We start from the raw sequence: 18,569 nt of genomic DNA on the forward strand, positions 1-18,569 counted from the left end.
GTAAACACTGGCATCCTTTTCTCACCTCCAGATTACAAAGTCAACGGCGGATTTGTCGATCACTGCTAAGTTGTTGACCAATTCCTCTAACATGCGTCAAAAGTCACCGTGAGTGACACCTGGTCTGTCGATCATGTGCATGCAGCCGACAGTTGTGATTGTGCACGTTTCGTCCCGTTTTTTCCTCTCTGCAATAAGGGCAGAGGCACGACTAGAAACACTAGATAATGCAGCATGATTGCCTTCTCTATTAAATTCCCGAACGCCGGAAATGGAACGCTTCTTCCCATAGTCCCATACATACATAGTCACCTCGATCCAGCTCGAGATCACTGCCCAGTCCAGCCGACGACCTTAGTGGACTGACATGGAGGTCGAGATGCCAACCCAAGACCGTGCTGAGGGGCAGCAGGGCAAGACATCGAAGGCCAGCGCGTGGCAGCTCACGGTCAGCGCCGCCACGAACCCGCTCCTGGTGGTCAACTTCGTCCTCTTGGCCGCCGGCACGGCGTGCGGCCCGCTGCTCCTCCGCGCATACTTCGTCCACGGCGGCACCCGCAAGTGGCTCTCCAGCCTGCTCCAGACCGCCGGCTGGCCGCTGCTCCTCGTCCCGCTCTGCGCCTCCTTCTTCTCCCGCCGCCGCCGCCACCTCCAGGATCATGGCAGCAGCTGCGAGCTCTTCTTCATGACGCCGAGACTCCTGGCCGCGTCTACGGCCATCGGCGTCATGACCGGCGTCGACAACTTCTTCTACGCGTACGGGCAGGCCTATTTGCCAGTGTCCACCTCCTCGATCCTGCTCTCCACGCAGCTGGTGTTCACGGCCGCCTTCGCGCTGCTGCTCGTGCGGCAGCGGTTCGCGGCCGCCACGGTGAACGCCGTGGTGCTGCTCACGGTCGGCGCGGCCATGCTGGGGATGAACGCCGGAGGGGACCGGCCCGCGGGGGTGTCGGCGCCGCAGTACCGCGCCGGGTTCGGCATGGTGCTGGGCGCCGCCGCGCTCTACGGGCTCCTGCTGCCCGCCATGGAGCTCAGCCAGGCGCGCCACGCGGCGCGCGGCGCCGTCACCTACACGCTCGTCGTCGAGATCCAGCTCGTCATCGGGCTCAGCGCCTCGGCCTTCTGCGCCATTGGCATGATCATCAACAAAGATTTTCAAGTGAGTCCGATATTTCTTCTACGGGTGTGGATATATTTCTCCCCTATCTGACATGACGTATTGCAGTTGGATTCAGATCCGACGACAAAACACATCTGATTTCTAACTAAAAAAACGTGTGATTTCTTAAAAACAGAACCATTCTATTGGGTGCCTCAATGAACAAATCGGCGGCCGATCTGTCTAATCTACTTAAGATATCTGTCTAATCTACTTAAGACTATGCATCTCGTCTATCTGATTTTTCGCAGCTTCAAATTTCAAACCCAACATTGGCAACATTCAACACCTAAACATCGTATATGTGGCAACGGCACGGGAAATTAAATACATTTGCAGCATCAAAACAATCGTTGCAACATAACAACCTTACATACACAAAAACTTAAATACTTATTGAAACATGTTTCTTTTTCAAAATCACTAACCTTGCACACTGGCATGTAGTATCTTAGACGTTGTCTCCACTGATTCGGGCTCGCTCGCAACGAATCTGGCTCACCGGAGCCCAGTCAGGGCCAGATCAGCCTGGTGTTGTGTGGCAATCGGAATTTATTTGCATGTAACATATGTGTGAAAATGTTGAGTAAATTCCACTTTTTACCTTCAAGTTTCAGTTTTTGGACAATTTTTACCCGATTTAGTAAGATTTTCATTTTTTTACCCCATTTAGCAAAAGTTGTTTCACAAATTACCCCATTTAAGATTTTGACCCAAATTCTCTCCATTCTGGAAGCTAGATGATGAACTTGTTGAGCAGATTAAGCACTGTAAGAGAACCACGGTATGTCTCTTACATATTTTAGTGTTAAACAAAGTCAATTTAACCGGTGATGAATATTCTTCCAGCATAACAACAGTACGTATGTCTCGTACATATTAGTTCTTGACAAAGTCACCTTGCTTAAAACACTATTTTGTGAAGAAAAATAAAACGCATCCAATAAGCAGGTCGCAGCACTATATCTTCCATGGTTCCACCTATCCTCAACGATACCAGATCATCCATGATGGATTGCTCGGAACATCTTGCTGTTGATCTCTCACGAGCTAAGCTAGCTAGCTGGTTGATGGGTGATGCCGGCGCCAATTATCTAACAAGAAGTATGCCTCGGTGGTTCCAATTAAAGTACAGTACAGGCTGGTAACGGAGGTTTGCTGACTCGGTGAGATCCATTGATCGGCTGCAGAAGCAGAGCAACATCGATAGCTTTACTTGTGCAGTTTAGCATCGGAAGGGCCTGGGAGCCAGCATACGTCTCTAAGTTAATTCGCACGCCACGTCGTCCTACAAGTGGAGGCCATATATATCTAATGAAGGGGATTTGGGTCAAAATTTTAAATGGGGTAATTTGTGGAACAACTTTTGTTAAATGGGGTAAAAAAAGAGAAATATCACTAAATGGGATAAAAGCTGTCAAAAAAACTGAAACTTGGGAGTAAAAAATGGAATTATTAGCCACTCTGACTCAAAATCCTAGACTTTGTCTTTACTTGGAGAAAAACTGGTACAAAATTATTAGCCACAAAATTGGAAGTTAAATTTGGCAAGTATTCGTAGATTAGTCGGCTTAGAAATAGTTACTATCAACCGACAATGATAGCATATGATCAAAATATTGTCATCTTTTTTTAGATGCATGAATCTAACATTCGGATCAAATAATAACAATATCTTATAAAAAGTTACTCTGTTTGTCCCATATTAGGGGCATGTTTGGTTAGGATTAATGTGGTTTTTGACTTTTATTGTTAGATGTTGTTGTGACTTATAAGTCAAAAGTCAAAAGCCACATTTAAACGTAACCAAACAGAGTCTAAGTGTCGACACTTAATATGAAATGGAGGAAGTACTTCTTAATTGTCTGAAAAATAGAAAAACAATAAATTTAAATAACATGACACAGGAAATCCCAGCAGAAGCCCGAGAGTTCGAGCTTGGCGAGGCGGGCTACTACCTGCTGCTGGTCGGCACAGCCTCCGTGTTCCAATGCATCTGTCTCGGCACGATCGGTGCCATCTTCTATGGCTCGGCGCTGCTCGCCGGAGTGGTTCTCGCCATGTTCATCCCGGTCAACGGGATGCTTGCTGTCCTCTTCTTCCACGAGCCTTTCAGCGCCACCAAGGGCATTGCCCTGGGCCTCTCCCTCTGGGGCCTCCTCTCCTATTTCTACGGGGACGTCCGGACCAAGCAAGCGCTCCAGTCCGACAAGCATCAGGATACAGAGCACCCGACGGTCTAAATAATATTCATGCGGGCTGTGTGATTGCGAAAATTAATGGTACGAAAAAAAGGCATGCGTGAGTCCTCACAGAATATATAAGATAGTCTCTCCGATCCATAACAAGTGCTCAGATTTATTATGAATCGGAGGAAGTACAAAAATTATACACGAGATTTTCCTTTTGTAGTTTGTAAGCACATTTTTAAGATCAATAAAAGAACGATATCCGTAAGCTGTATATATGTACACTTTTGTAATTTGTAATGGCGAAACAATTTCTTAGTGGTGTCGGGACATTTTTTTATTCATGAAACATTTCATTTTAAATTGAAGGAACAAAGGTGTTCATGAACTCCAGAATTGGTTTGCTTTGGGTTGTAACATATTTCTTCTTTAGCAATGTATCAGGTGAAACCTGCATTCAGTAAAAACTGGAACCTTTCAATAGTAAGCATTAGATCTCAAATAAATGGACTTGGTGAAAAGTGAAACATCTAATCACTTAAACATATTTTGTGAAAAAAATCCTTGTGATTAGAGGTCTTGGGTTTTTATAAAATAAGTTTAAGTGATTAGATGTTCCATTTTCGTCTAGTCCATTTATTTAAGATCTAATGATTAAGATTGAAAAAATTTCAAGTTTTTTACTGAACGAAGGTATTCACCTGATACTTCATCTTATTCTTTTGTTATGAACTTCAAATCCCATCCATGACATAGCATGTGAACGAATGTGGTGGATCAATGTCTTTGCTTAATGATATAATAGATTGACTGTTCGTCAGTGTGCCAAAGCATTAAGCAATTTCCACAAAAAACTGGTCTGAAAGTATTAACTGCAAAATTGAGAATTAAATTTGGGTAGTATCTATAGCCTAGTTGGCTTAGAAATAATTATCCCCTAGTCGAAATTAGCAGTAGTCTTATCAAGATTTGTGATCTCTTTTTGTAGTTGCAGAATCTAATGTTTAGATCAAATGAACATTTTCTTATAAACTGTTACTTATAAGTAGCATAAGAAATAGCAAAACCTTTAAATTTAATCATAACACAGGGAATCTCAGGAGAAGCCCGGGAGTCCGAGCTTGGTGAGGCGGGCTACTACCTTCTCCTGGCCGGCACAGCCGCCGTGTACCAGTGCTTCTGCCTTGGCACGATCGGCGCTATCTTCTACGGTTCGGCGCTGCTCGCCGGAGTGATTATCACCGTTTTCATCCCGGTCAGCGAGGTGCTCGCTGTCATCTTCTTCCACGAGCCTTTCAGCCCCACCAAGGGCATCGCCCTTGGGCTCTCGCTCTGGGGCCTCATCTCCTACTTCTACGGTGATGTCCGGACCAAGCAAGCGCTGCAGTCTGGCAAGCACCTCCATACGGAGCACCCGAGGGTCTAATAATGTTTGTGCATTAATGGTCAGAATGTGCCTCCCAATGAAAAACAGCGTCAGCGTGAGAGCCGGCATCCTCACGGAATATGATAGCTTGTAGAACGAAAGATATAATTTTGTACACGAGAGATTGGTTTTTTTAGCTTGTAAAAGAACATTTTAAGATCAACAAAGGAGCAAGATAAGTACTCCCTCCGATTCTAAATTGTTGTCGAAATATTACATATATCTAGACGCTTTTTAAGAATAGATACATTCATATTTGGGCAAATTTGAGTCAAGAATTTAGAATCAGTGGGAGTAAGCTATAAATGAACACTTTTGTAATGGTGAGACGAATTTCTTATTGGTATCTGGAAAAAAATTATATCCACGAAACATTTCTTTTAAAATTGAAAGAACAAACTTGTTCATGAAGTCCCGCAAAAAAAAAATTGTTCATGAAGAGATCTTATTATAGCTTGTAGGAACATGTTTTGATCAACAAAACTAAATTTCATAAGGTACATTAAACTTTGAAAATTAAAGGAACAGTTGTTGTTCTGAATACAAATCTTATAGTGTAATGTCTCGGCGTCACTCATGGCAGCTCTCTAGGTTTCAAGACTGGCCTCACAGACCAACACATGTCTTTCTGGCGCATTTTGTCCTCACTCATGCGCTCCCGGGAGAAACTTCCCGGTCGGTGGTCACCCATCCTCAAATTGCTCTCGGGCAAGCACGCTTAACCTTGAGGTTCCTTTCGGATGGGCTCCTAGAAAAAAAGGTACACCTTATTGATATGAGTATTTTATTAATCATATTAAGCCGTAGGCCAGTGTGTCACATATAGCTTCTAGGAAAACGTTTTGATCAATAAAAGAACAGAAATCCTAAGCTACATGAACAATACTCATAATGTCATGACAAATATCTTAATGATGCCAGGACATATTTATGTTAGAAAACAATCTTTAGATTGAAGAATGCATTATTTGAACAACCTCAAAATAAATAAGTAAACAGGAAAGCTACACAACTTATTTTTTAGTGAACACGATCCAATATTTTTGCGAGACGGCCCAGCAAGGGACCATATGCTCACACAGCCCACCACACCCAGAATAGTTGCCTGATGTGCGTGTGACTATATGGCACTGTTTAGTCTTCTGCTTCAGCTTTTGGTGCTTCTAGCGCTCTAAAAAACACTTCTCTCGTTTACACATGAAGCTGAGAAGCATGTCGGGAGGTGCTTTCCTCCAAAAGCTGCAGCAAGCATCTTTGAACGTGCTTCTCAGCTTCATGTGTAAACGGGAGAAGTGGTTTTTAAAAAGCTAGAAGTATCAAAAGATGAAGTAGAAGCCCAAACAAACATGGCCTATGTTCAGCTAACATATTGGGCCAAGCTTAAGAACACCTCAGCTAGACCCATGAACAAAACTAGTACTCCCTCCGTCCCGAATTAACCGATCGGTTAATTCGGGACGGAGGGAGTAGTGTTTCCCTCGTTCCAAGAAACACCTCGTGTAAACTTTTCTCTCTTGATCCATAATTCACTTCATTTTTCTCTTGACTCCCGCATCCATTCAATAACTATTCACACTCATTTAATCTTAATCCAATAAGAATGGTTGGGCACTACAAACAAGAGCTTCATTGATCTAAGTGCACAAATATGTATGAATTGTTTTATGGAACAGAGGGAATAGCTCACAAGGACCGAGTCTAGAACTAGCGTTTTCTTTTACGAGAAAGGAGCTACGCCCCCGATTTTATTAATGAAATCAAGCTACAAGACTAGAGTTCCAAAAGTCTTCCTCACAACAGAAAGTAAATACAGGATCGAGCTCCAGCTCGAAACTGAGAGGTGAGATCACCAGATCTCCACGCCAAATGATGAAACCAAGTTACAGCCTATCCATTAGTAATTCTCCTGTTGGTCAAGCTCCAGCCATGTCTCGGATGCAAAAACTCTGAAGCCACCGTTTCCAGCATATCAGCTCCAGAAACAAGCTTCTCCTTCACATCAGTCTTCTGAAGCCCCGCCAGAACTTCATCCAGTAACATATTTAGAAAGCTTATTTCCAAAGGGGTACCTGCTTTGTGGACTGGGCCGAGTCCACAACTAACCTATACTCATCGAAAATTTAATGTTGTATCTCATTCATCTTAAGTTCTTAACCATGGGAAAACATCAACTAAACAGAGAAATATGGGGAAAACATTTCAGAGGTTTCTCTACTTAATAATTAACATCCTCTGTTCAAACAGTCGTGTGAAATATTGTCAACAACCGTATCTGCAATTAGATAGTTTGCAAACAGAAACAATAATTATGTTGCCAAGAATATCTCGAAAAAATGTCAGGAATCAAAACTTTTCCTCCCATAAACGAATCTCCATTAATTGTTCCATCACAGGGCGGAAGAGTCTACTGCAACGCTAACGTTCCAAACATCCAATAACCTCCTTTCCGGAAGGAAATCCGTATAGAGGTCCAGTTAAGAATTGAGCATTTGAGGTGCCATATACACTGGATTTCTACTGAAGCAAAAACGCATGAAAGTTTCCTGCAATGGTATTTGGATACCATAATGGAAAATCACATGGATTGTAGACACAAAGAGGGAAAAAAAAAGAAGGTGTGTAACATGTTTGGAATGCTTTATTTCATAGGAATCTCAAAGAATCTGATTGAGTTATTCCTTACTCCGAAACAGCATCGTATAAAGTTTTCGTATAGGACTGAAAACCACAGGGAAAAATTGACAAGAAGATGTTTGGAATGCAGGAATGGGTAAAACACACGAATTCTTTGTTGTTTGTCTCGTTCGATGCAAATGAAATGAAAAATGAGATTAGGTGGATGTTTTGAACTTTTGATTCCCATGAAATTCCTCCATTTTCATGGGATTGCTACAATATTCCTTTAATTAAAATTCCTTTGGCCCATTCCCATGTTCCAAACGCATAAATAGTAGTATAGTACCAATTAGTTTGGATAACCGTTTCCTACGTTTTTCCTGTAGAAAACCTATGAACCAAACGGGGCCTTACTTTGTTCCAGACAGTGCGCTTGAAAACGCGGTCAAAGGAGACATCTTGTGGCAGCTCAGGACTGAAACAGTACCACCAGTACTTGTATGCCAACCAACAAATTGTGGCGAATCAAGGACGCAATGCATATCGAACAGGGCATACATGCATGAGAATAAGAGAAAGCTTGAATGCATCAGGAGGAGCAGGCTAACATTCAATTTCTTTTTCTTCCTCAAAAGCAGCTCCACACACAAGCTAGCTAAAGGACACATTACAGGACAAGAGAGACTCCAAACGTGCATTTCTGACATGCGCGCTACTCACTCTACTGGTTGCTAGAGCTAGTAGCAAAGCCTTGCCACCAGCCCCTCTCCCTGCCTCTCTTTTATCTCTCAAACAACAACCATAACAACAAAAAAGGACACGACGGTAGAAAAGGGGCTTGGGTTTTACTACTAGCTAGGGCTAATTGAAGTAACATTGCTGATTAACTAGCTAGCTAAATAACTAGAAACCACCGTGGTAGCTAGCTTCTCATTCGACGGTCGATCATAGACCATGGCGGTGGTGCCGGTGATGGTGGTGGCCAAGGCCGAAGGGCATCGGTGCCGGGGCCGGAGACGGGGTGGAAGACATCGGGGCGAAGATCCCGGTGAAGTTGAAGCTGAATGGCGTCGGCGGCATGGAAGGGCTGAAAGCGACCGGCGGCGATAGGAATGGTGAAGCCGCCGGGCGGGGCGGGCACTGGTAGCACTTGGCGAAGAGGCCGAATGTGCTGACCTGCTGCACGAAGTTTGTGATGCTGGCCCAGCCGCCGAACCCGAAGCCGACCACCAGGACCCACGCCACTACGAAGGAGTTGATCACGTACGCCCCCGTCCATCCTCCCGCGAACCGTGGAGGTCGCTCCACTGCATTCTGTATACACAAGAAAAGAGAGAGGGAAACATCAAAACCATGTAGACGAAAATGACAAGAATGGCATATTGGCATGGAGATATGAATCTGGAAAATAATAATTATGTCACGAGTAAGGGGGGCATCTGGTGCGTGGAGATGAGAGACCCAAGTGGTCGATCAAGTGGTGGAGTGCACTAGTATTGTTGCTGCTTTTGTTGCTTTCTAGACATGGCATGGCGCATCATCGGTGTCCGGACAGAATTATGTCCTGCAGCTCCATCGATGGATGCCAATGGCTCCCGGACAGCAGATGGTACAAAAACACTCCATCGTTTCACACAACCTTTATTGTACACTAGACAGTGACTCTCTGTCTGTACATAGATCAGTGAGTACCTTTTATTATCACAGCATCACAGCTTGTGTCGAAAGGAATTGGTGCCTGTCAGTTGATCACTGCTACTAGCTAGCTCTAGCTACATGCATGCCTGCGGTTTTGTCTTGCATTCAGCGAGACATAACATGATGCAGCAGCAGCAGCACAAATGTAAATTACTACTGTATGTACAGCAGTGGAGTATACAATGCGCGAAGTATTGATCACTAATACGTACATGAGCTATATCATCTACTCCCTCAGTTTCTCAGTTTCTAAATACTTGTTGTTGTTTTAGTGCAGGAGTGAGTATGTGTTTGTTGTGTGACACCAGTTGAACATATATATATCTCAGATAACGCCGACGAGATAATTGCAGAGCGACAGATGCATGCGGCTTGCCAAGGCTACCAGTGCTGCCTGGTTTTCCATGACAAGTCAAGCATGTATGGACTCTAGTGTCTACACTGCGCGCAACCCGTCCTGGCTACATCATCTGCAGCAATGGCGACTAGCTAGCTAGCTGCTTGAACAGTAGTAGTACTAGCTGCTGCTTTCTGTACACAGCTAGCCAGCTGCTCACTCCATGCAAACTAGGACCCACTACATTCAGCTAGCTAGTGCAGCCATGGACAACCAAAAACCCATCCATGCATGTCACAGAGATCACAAATCGACCCGAATCAACCTTATGTTTAATTAAGAAAAGAAATTCAACACGGCAATGAGCTAGTGGAGACGAAAACAGTCGTACCTCGCGGGACTGCGGCGAGCGGAAGGTGACCATGTGAGCCATGGCGGGGATGATATAAACCGTAAAGCTGACAAGCAACGATCCCACAGCAGAGTTAATCGGGCCAAAAAACGGGAAGATGATGGCCAAAAACCAGATGGGCACGACGACGGGGAGCCTGGCCGCGGCGCGCTTGCAGAGGCTCTTGCAGTCGTGGAGGCCGATGAGCTTCTCCCAGACGAAGTAGAGCGGGGTGCATGCGAATCCGAAGGTGATGAACTGGTGGATCAGCATCAGCACCACGGCGGCGTCCCGCCACGCGTCGCGCGGGAGCAGCGACAGCGCGTTCGAGTGCGTCAGCAGCTGGTCGCCGAAGGCCCAGTAGGCCGCCGACGCCGACGGAAGCGTCAGGGTTAAGACGTAGAGGGTCGCCAACAGGTAGATCGCCTTGAACTTCTGCGGGCGCCACATCGCGTGCATGATCTCCCTGCATATTCAAATCGGAATTAATTTTATATCGAGCGAACATCCACTCTTTAGTCTCTCGGAGCGAACGATCTACTAGCCATCCGATTCGCGCCATGTGTCTTGCCGGGGTGGCAACTTTAGTTCGTGAGGGGTGACAACTTTACCTTTATGCGGGTGGCAACTTTACCTCGAGCGAACGTTTAATTCTGTAGTGTGACAATTTAGTTATGTGGAAATGTCAACTTTAGGCTATGAGAGTGGCAAATTTAGTTCTGTGCGGATGGCAACTCTAGCCGTCGCGCCTGAAGACCAGGGATGGAACGTTCGCTCCCTATTCCATCCCTATTCAAATCAATGGACGGCCCAGATCAGACCACGTACGTACGTAACGTGTTGTGTCGCGTAGTACGACATGGACAAAAAGATGGAGATGGACGTGGTTGGGCTTTGCCGTGACAAGGTGGCATGCATGGAGACTAGTTTTAGTAGTTTATGTGGGGTATAGGTGTCGGTGGGCCATGCATGAACAACTCGCAGTCACACAGTGTAAGGTGATGCATGCATGCAACGGTCCTGTCTTTGTTGGAAAATAAGGCCACTGCACACACCAAAACATTTGGAAAAGAAAAATACTCCTATTTGACACTGCAGGTATACTCTACCAGAAAATGAATCCTCAATATTTGTGTGTGCTCGGGTATGTATGGGTAGCACGTGTGTGTTCTTGGGGCATGCATGCATGTCTGAGGCGTGCATGCATGGCCCCCAACTGCCGTTGCATGAGTGGGGCCAACATGTCAGAGCACATTCCCGTTGCACGTGACCAGCCCTCTCTACACAAAGCTCAGCAGTAGCGTGCACGCTCTGTCACCAGTGACCGTTGCATTTGTACCAACGTTAACAACTTGCTGCTATATATAGAGTAAACTAGTGAACCAGGATTAGATTAGTCTGATGATAAAGCAGTAAAGTCATGCATGCATGGGTGTGTTGTCGGCTTACACGGTGACAGCGTGGCCCCCGAAGGTGTAGAGGATGTTGGTGGCCCCAGTGAAGTAGAGCATGATGGTGGTGGGGCCAGAGTGCCTGACCCCTTCAACCTGGCCGTGGACGAGGGAAGCCACGGCGATGTACCAGGCCGTGTAGGTGGTCATGAGGAGGCCCAGGAAAGACCAGACCCTGTAGTTGTGGAAGGAGGGGATGAAGACCGTGGTGGCGCAGCAGGCCCCGAAGATGTATGTCCAGGTCCGCTTGTCCAGGTGGTCGTTGACGTAGTAGATGTTGCTGGCGCAGCCGATGAGCTGGATCACGGAGCCGAACAGCAGGAACGTACAGTTGAACGCCAGCCCCACGTTCCTCCAGTGCCTCCCCAGCAGCCCGTCCAGCACCTCAAACCACTGTCAAAAAAAAATGCATCCAAAAACAATGTGAGAAGAATGTAGTAAAAAAGATGGAAAAGGATGTGTCGATGGAGTGTTATGAGGATTGAATTGATTTGGGGCTTGCCTGGATGACGTGGTTGCGGAAGTCGACCTTGTCCTTCTCCTTGCGGGTGCGGTACTCGAGGTAGAGGATGCTGATGAGGTAGGCGGTCCAGCTGCCGAGGAGGCCGTAGAAGAGCTGGAAGAGGATGCCGCTCAGCATGCCCAGCTGGGCGAAGGAGTAAGGCAGGGTGAGGAGCACCTGGGCCACCTGGTTCGACGCGCAGCTGAACCACGCGTCGTAGGCGGACCCGCCGTGCCACAGGAGGCCCGAAAGCCGGGACTTGCCGCCTGCTTCCTGCTGCTCCATGGCCTCCGCCTTCTCGTCGGCCAGAGCGCTCCCGGCCGCCGTCTCCGACGCCATGCTAGCTAGCTCTCAATCTGCGCTGCTTATGACTAGTGGTATAGAAGCTTTTCTTGGCACCGGCCGGGTTAATTTGCTTGCTGTTGTTTGTAGCGGTGTTAGGTCGGGGTGTTTATATATACGCGGAGGAGTCTGCAGAGGCAGCGCTCCAGCAGCTCTGGCATAAAAAAAATGTAAAAGAATGAAATGCCTCCACACACTAAACCCTTTCTCTCTCTCTCTGCATGTGCAAGGTGAGTAGTATAGCTCTTTCTGATCAAGAACAAAGGTTGCATGCTCTCATAAAGCTGGAGAACAGGAAAGATGCAACGGAAAGCGGGGTTCATTTTCTTGACAGCCCCTGAGCGTGGGACATTCCTGTCAGGGGACACATGAAAAAAGTGCGGTGCCTGGATACTTTTAGCGCACCAAATGCTGCAGGAGGAGGAGGGCCGGGGTTGATTCAGAGCTAGCTGATCCAACCAGGCAACCAGCACCCGTTCGTTGCTTACGATCGATCACGCACGGACTGACTCGACACGTGCCCCGAGCGCGAACTCGGCTCCGCGCCCGCGCCGGCAAGCCGAAGAAGCCTCGTGACCCGCCCGTCCGCCCGGGTTAGCATTTTGGTCGGAGCGAATGCTGCTGGTGATTAGACTAGGGTAGGATTGCTCGGCTGGGATGCATTTCCTCGCGTCTGCTGCATAATTTGTCTAGCTATACGAGCATTGTTTGTGGAATTATTTATGGCGCGGCAAAAGATCGAAAAGCATGTCGGTTTCGCTGCCTTATTAATCTGGTTAGTTAATTAGTCAGCTCGATCCTGCGGTGATGCAGTGCACGTGAGGGAGAGATCGAGCTAGCGAGAATAAAAGAGGTCCATTTGCATGTTTTCGTGTCGAGATGTGTGTTCGTCTGGCCGGCCGTTACATTTTATATTGTTGCCGTTTGAGCCTACTTTTGGTGAATCCTGGTGGTTCGTGGGAGCGGAGGATCACACCGTCAGCATCGATCAGAGTTTTTCTCCGGGTTTCTTTTTTCTTCTTCTTGTTCGACCCCGAGCGCCCTTTTTATGTATAGTCCCTCATTCGGTTTAGATTATAATATGTTCTACTTTTGTCATCACTAATCAAACTTTTTAAAAAATTTGTTCAAGCCTATATAAAAATGTACTAGAATAATACTATTTATGAAATCAAATGTGTGAACTATATATGAAGATATATATCATGAGTTCATGACGGATTTAATAAAACTAAGTTGTAGTTGTAGACGCTAATAGATTTTTCTGTAAACTTACTCAAACCGTCAGGGCCTTCTCCAGGAATTGGAGGCCCTGGAGCAAGATTGAAAATTTTGTCCCAAAATTTGGACAATTTCATTTACTTATATAACTTCAAAAGTACAATATGTCTTATTTCACACAACCTCTAGAAATATACTCTCTCCGTTTCATATTAAGTGACGAAATATTACATGTATCTAAACTTTTTTTTATTTTAGATACATTCATATCTGGACAAATTTGAATCACTTAATATGAAACGGAGGAATAGTATACTAGTGTTGGAGCAATAAACTGAATGAATTACTCCACAGGTTATCAATGAAATAGAAGAGAGGGTCGGACTCGGACCAGACATGAAATTATGACAAAAAGCAGAACAACAACGCTCACATTCGGACAATAGCTTGACAAGCTACGGTCTAACAATGCCGCGTACTGTTGACTGCAATTATAAAACCGATCAATTGATTAGTCCTATAGATTGAAATCTATTGAATTGACCTAATGAATCAATAAAGAATAGTGTTATATTATTAATCTGAAGACCTGATTAGGCGTTGAGGCATGATGGCCGAACTTGGATGCGAAAAACTGCTGAGTCACGGACGGAGGGCTTCGTCCCAGGAGATAAGCGACGCCTAGACGATGCAGCAAGTCAACTGGCGAGGGCTGATGGATTAGGGAAGATGGCCACGGACTAAATGCACGCACCAATCAAGTGAATCAACTACGGGTCTGATCAACGAGATTATGAGATGAACTACAAGGGGCAGACTGGCAAAGCGCCTCGGCCAGCCGGGGAGGCGTGGCGTCGATCCAGGGTAGTCGAAGTCGAGGCGACGGAGGCAGGACTTGAGCAATCGCCATGCGTGATTAGCGTTGTTTCCACTTTTCTCGATTAATACCATAACAACTACCGGTAGATTTATAGGCCCCACGATTTTGGAGGCCCTGGGCGGTCGTGCACCTCACGCACCCTCGTCGACGGGCCTGCAAACCGTAAGAATTTGACTTAAAACAAAATTAAAACCATCTTATAATTTCGAGCAAAGATCTTATAATATGAAACAAATTTAGCAAGAGCCTTACGAGGGAATTGCACCATGGGCTACACAACATGTTGCGTCGGAACAACGTTTAGTCATTTAGACTATTAAGTCATAAATAATATCTTTGTTTGCCACTTAACTCGGCTCAAGCGTGCTCTAAATCTTCATTTTTTTTGTGCTTAATTGCCGCATGACGTGGGTAGATAGGATCAGTTGGAGTCTTTTTAAGCGATTTTGTGCTATTTATAGAGAGACTCTTAGGACTCATTCGGTTTAAAAAAAATCAAAAAAATAGAAAAGAGACATAATAACAGGAGAACATAAAAAGAAACAGGTTTACTCCATTTGGACAAGCAACGTTAACAAACTTGTTTGGTTGGCACGGAATTGGTCACAGGAATTCAATCTCAAATTTCCTGGAATCACATTATAACTAACCCCAATTCCTCTCTAAAAAGCCATCATTTCTTTGGAATTATCTCTCATTCTACAAATCCACTTGGTAGACAAACATGATTTTTGAACCCAGAATTCAAACTCAACCAAATGAAAACCTATCAAAAATTGGATTTCATTTCACTTATACCAAATGAAATGAAAGGATGGATGCCAAACGAGCTGTAAGAGGAAATTGCACCGCGATATCAACTTGCCGTGTGGGAACAATGTATTAATCCATCAAAATAACATTTCCGTCACTCAATATGGCGATTCTATCACAATCCAAATATCTGTTCTGATGCTAGACTAGCAATGGCCTGGTAGTTGATGGGACACCAATGACTCGCGGGCACAATTTTGTGATAGGTACTTAAAATGCACCTAAAAATGAGAGCGCAAAAACATGAAGGTCGACGCACTATACGAACGGCCAACAACTCTTCAGTTTCCATCCCACATCCTCATATCATTCAATCGATCTTACTTCTGTCTTGTGATGGCTAGCTAGCTAGATAACTCTCATGCATGCATGAACATATCTCAATCAGGTGGCAATGTTACACTTACCAAAGTTCTTTTTTAGCTCCTTTCCTCCCTTAACAATGTTAGCTATATAGAAACTACGTACCTACTGCCCATGCCTACCTGGAAAACTAAAGGAGACATGAATCCGTAACCTCCCAATGATGAGAGCTAGCGGCACAAAGAATATCTTTTTAGATAAAGGCACACGAAGAATCTAGGACCCTCCATGCATATGCATGCACCTTATACGTACGTAGCAAATGAGAGCCCTAATTAAGCGAATTAAGCTTGCTCGATCTCAACCTAGGTGTGTTTGCAATCCAAGCCAACATGCTGCTTTTGATTGTACATATGCGTCATGCGTGTCTCCGATCCGATCTACCGCTCCTTGAATTGACCAATTAAGTCATCTATTTCAGTCCAAGAATTTGGAAATGATCGTTCCTCAAGTGATTTAGAAGTAACAAGTCCAGTATCTTAACCGGTAAAACCCGAGGAAATTGCATTAGAGATCCTTAAACTTGGCAGCCATGTTCACTTTCAACCATAAACTCGTGGATTTGAAAAACGGCTCCTTAAACTTGACAAGTTGGATCATTTTAGTCCAAAATGATAATTTCAGACCAAATTAGGCCACGCTGACATCTGACGTGGTTCGGGGGGTTCTTTTTGCAAAATTGCGGCTTCTGGAATCTTGTGTTGGCCCCCTCGGAAAAATATGGGTTCTAACCCACAGCTTAAATCCCTAACCCTAGCCTCAGAAATTCCCAAATCTTCCCACTGCTCTCCTGAAGCAAGCGCCGGCCGTGTCGCTATTCCAGTAGTTGCCGCAGAAGCCATCGACGTCATTCGTGTGGACGTCAATGGAGCCGCCGTTCAAGTCGTCGTCATCTACGCGATTCCATCTGTGTGGGTGTCGCCGGTTGTGCCGTCGGAGATTGTTGACAATCGCCTCCGACAGTCCGGCCCTTCTGTTCCGTCGCTTCGTCTCCCTCGGGCGAGGCAGTGTAACTGAGGAGGACAAAGGCCCAACGGTTTAACACGCAACGAGTGAGGTTTTTTTTAATAAATCAAACATGCCATCTCTTTGTAGCGATGCCTGGACCGCGGGTTATAGGCCAAAAAATACCTGGGGTTCAATGAAAGAAAAACAACAGCCACAAATTTGCAAAGAAGACCCACCCAGCCACGTAAGATGACAGAGTAGCCTAATTTAGCCTGAATTCATCAATTTAGACTATAAGTGAACCCACATGCCAAGTTTAAGGGGACATTTTTTAAATCCGCAAGTTTATGGATGAAAGTGAACATCACTGCCAAGTTTATGGATCGTGCATGCAATTTCCTCGTAAAACCCCTGCATATATGCTTCTGCAAAATTGAAATTACACTCAATTCGTCCAATGACACGCGGTTCACCATGTGCCGATCGATGACACGTACGTAGGTGTAATGGTGGATTGTATCCGGCCCATCGTCGTTGATGACTGTTGTTGCTCCTCCTTGTGTTGTACATCGCGCATACGTAGATAAACAACCCAAATTCAGAGCAAATGGAGATAAAATTAGAACTAAGTTAAAGCCTTTGGAGACGTGGAGAGCCGAGAACCCGCATCATTGCGTTTGCGGCGAGCGTGTCACACCTTTCGAGCATTTCCCTCAGTCTCTACACTTAATTTATCTTTCATTCCTTTCCCCGGAGTTGCACCACCCAACAGTGCAGATAGAGAGAGGGCGAGCACTCCAAAGGCACTTTGCACACACATGGAGGCAGAGAGGCTGGGAGACCAAGCCATAGGAGACACACTCATGACCCTCATTAGCCAGCTGCGCGCCGTCTCTGACAGTTGGGTCACACTCACAGAAGCAGCGGGTCCCACCTGTGTGACCAGTGTTTAGCTAGCATCGGGCCCAGGTGTCGGTGGCAGAGCGGGGCGATCGAGTTCCTCGGGGCAGGCCTGGGGGACATTCCTTCACTGGGGCTCGCGCAGACTGTTTCCGCTTTCGCTGCTCGCTTTCGGGCCTTTCCATGCAAATGTTTATCGGAAAGGGAATGTGTGATCTCAGATAAGAATTTGCTGTGCGCCGAGCCTGCTAGCACTAGCTACCTACTACTCCCAGCTGCTTAGGTTCTGCAGAATATAATGGGTGTGCTAGCTAGCTCCTGCAAGTTGCAGCTTTGCTTGCCCAATGACAAGGGGGAAGAGCTTAATTAATCAACAGACATAAGGGCAGTTTCTTCGTGCATCCTATGCTAGAAATCCATAAACAATTAGCTCTTCGGAAATTATGTCTTTTGGTTTGAACAATGCACAAACGATTTAGAAATTTGGTTTGACCACACCACCATCATTCGTGGTGCTCTCTAATTATGGTGCACTTTTCTTGAAGAATGATGAAGCCTCGGCATCATGTAATTGAATTCGATTTACTTGAAGGCGGTAGTGGGACAACGACAAAAAAAAATTTGGATGCGCATGGTGCCACCACCGGGTTATAAACAGTACAGCATTAAGTGAGAAACGGCGGAAAGAGGTTCCGTCGATCCCTTCATTGGGTCCGCGAATTGTGTGTATGGTTTTAAGAAGAATACAAAAATTAGAAGTTCGACTAAGGAAGTACGGAGTAAGGAATAAGAGAATCCATGACATACTAAACAATAACGTCGACGAAGACAATCTGGGTTAGTGGCAAGTCTTAGGTTGAGCCAGGCCCCTACATGTGAAAATCAATCCCTTTTTTTTTCTACATGTGAAAATCCCTTTGCATGTAGACATGTCTTCATCATCGAAGAGGGCAAGGGTTTTTCAATGGCGTGTTGAACCATTGACAAATATGAAACACATGACTCTCAATCCACTGTGAAATATAATTTTCATAGTATCTTAAGTACATATTGTACATTTTGACATATTTTCCTAGCTATAAGTTTGCTCAAACTTTATACATCCCTATATTTTAAAATGGAGAGACTGCAATATATGTTGGAGGTGCGATGTTCAATACGCTCAAAATTAAAATTTAGAAGAAAATTTACTGATGAGTAATGCCAAACAGAAGAATCAATATTCATGCTAAATTTCCCTCAATGCCAAATCCCAATTGAGCTTCGATTAGGGATGCAAACAGGACCCCCAAATGGTCCGTTTCTAATTCAATTTTCAAATCTCATATTCAAA

General features: G+C 45.3%; 2 protein-coding genes across 4 annotated transcripts; one reads left to right on the plus strand and one right to left on the minus strand.

The window, feature by feature from the left end:
- Positions 1-194: 194 nt before the first annotated feature.
- Positions 195-4,973, plus strand: LOC100837887 (purine permease 3). 3 transcript variants are annotated; one of them, XM_014901591.2, is made up of 2 exons: positions 195-1,159; positions 4,449-4,730. In XM_014901591.2, exons 1-2 carry the CDS (start codon positions 368-370, stop codon positions 4,581-4,583), a joined length of 927 nt encoding a protein of 308 aa, XP_014757077.1. In that variant the 5' UTR covers positions 195-367; the 3' UTR covers positions 4,584-4,730. The 3 variants fall into 3 exon arrangements, with proteins under 3 accessions (XP_014757077.1, XP_010234594.1, XP_010234593.1); XM_010236292.3 differs by lacking the exon at positions 4,449-4,730 and adding an exon at positions 3,067-3,741 and having other exon boundaries at positions 202-1,159; XM_010236291.3 differs by having other exon boundaries at positions 204-1,159; positions 4,439-4,973.
- A 3,002-nt stretch (positions 4,974-7,975) lies between these two features.
- LOC100840134 (auxin transporter-like protein 3) lies at positions 7,976-12,213 on the minus strand. Its single transcript, XM_003573681.3, has 4 exons — positions 11,770-12,213; positions 11,266-11,660; positions 9,817-10,282; positions 7,976-8,704 (listed from the first exon to the last, which is right to left on the minus strand). Exons 1-4 carry the CDS (start codon positions 12,106-12,108, stop codon positions 8,336-8,338), a joined length of 1,569 nt encoding a protein of 522 aa, XP_003573729.1. The 5' UTR covers positions 12,109-12,213; the 3' UTR covers positions 7,976-8,335.
- Between the last annotated feature and the right edge of the window lie 6,356 nt (positions 12,214-18,569).

Source organism: Brachypodium distachyon, chromosome 3 (assembly GCF_000005505.3).
Source record: "Brachypodium distachyon strain Bd21 chromosome 3, Brachypodium_distachyon_v3.0, whole genome shotgun sequence".
NCBI classification, from domain to species: domain Eukaryota; kingdom Viridiplantae; phylum Streptophyta; class Magnoliopsida; order Poales; family Poaceae; genus Brachypodium; species Brachypodium distachyon.

Coding starts and splice junctions, on each gene's coding strand:
- LOC100840134 (XM_003573681.3), bottom strand. CDS start 12,108: ATGGCGTCGGAGACGGCGGCCGGGAGCGCTCTGGCCGACGAGAAGGCG. Junction 11,661..11,769: donor TCCGCAACCACGTCATCCAG/GCAAGCCCCAAA, acceptor TTTTTTTGACAG/TGGTTTGAGGTGCTGGACGG. Junction 8,705..9,816: donor GCTCGCCGCAGTCCCGCGAG/GTACGACTGTTT, acceptor TTGTGTATACAG/AATGCAGTGGAGCGACCTCC.
- LOC100837887 (XM_010236292.3), top strand. CDS start 368: ATGGAGGTCGAGATGCCAACCCAAGACCGTGCTGAGGGGCAGCAGGGC. Junction 1,160..3,066: donor TCATCAACAAAGATTTTCAA/GTGAGTCCGATA, acceptor AACATGACACAG/GAAATCCCAGCAGAAGCCCG.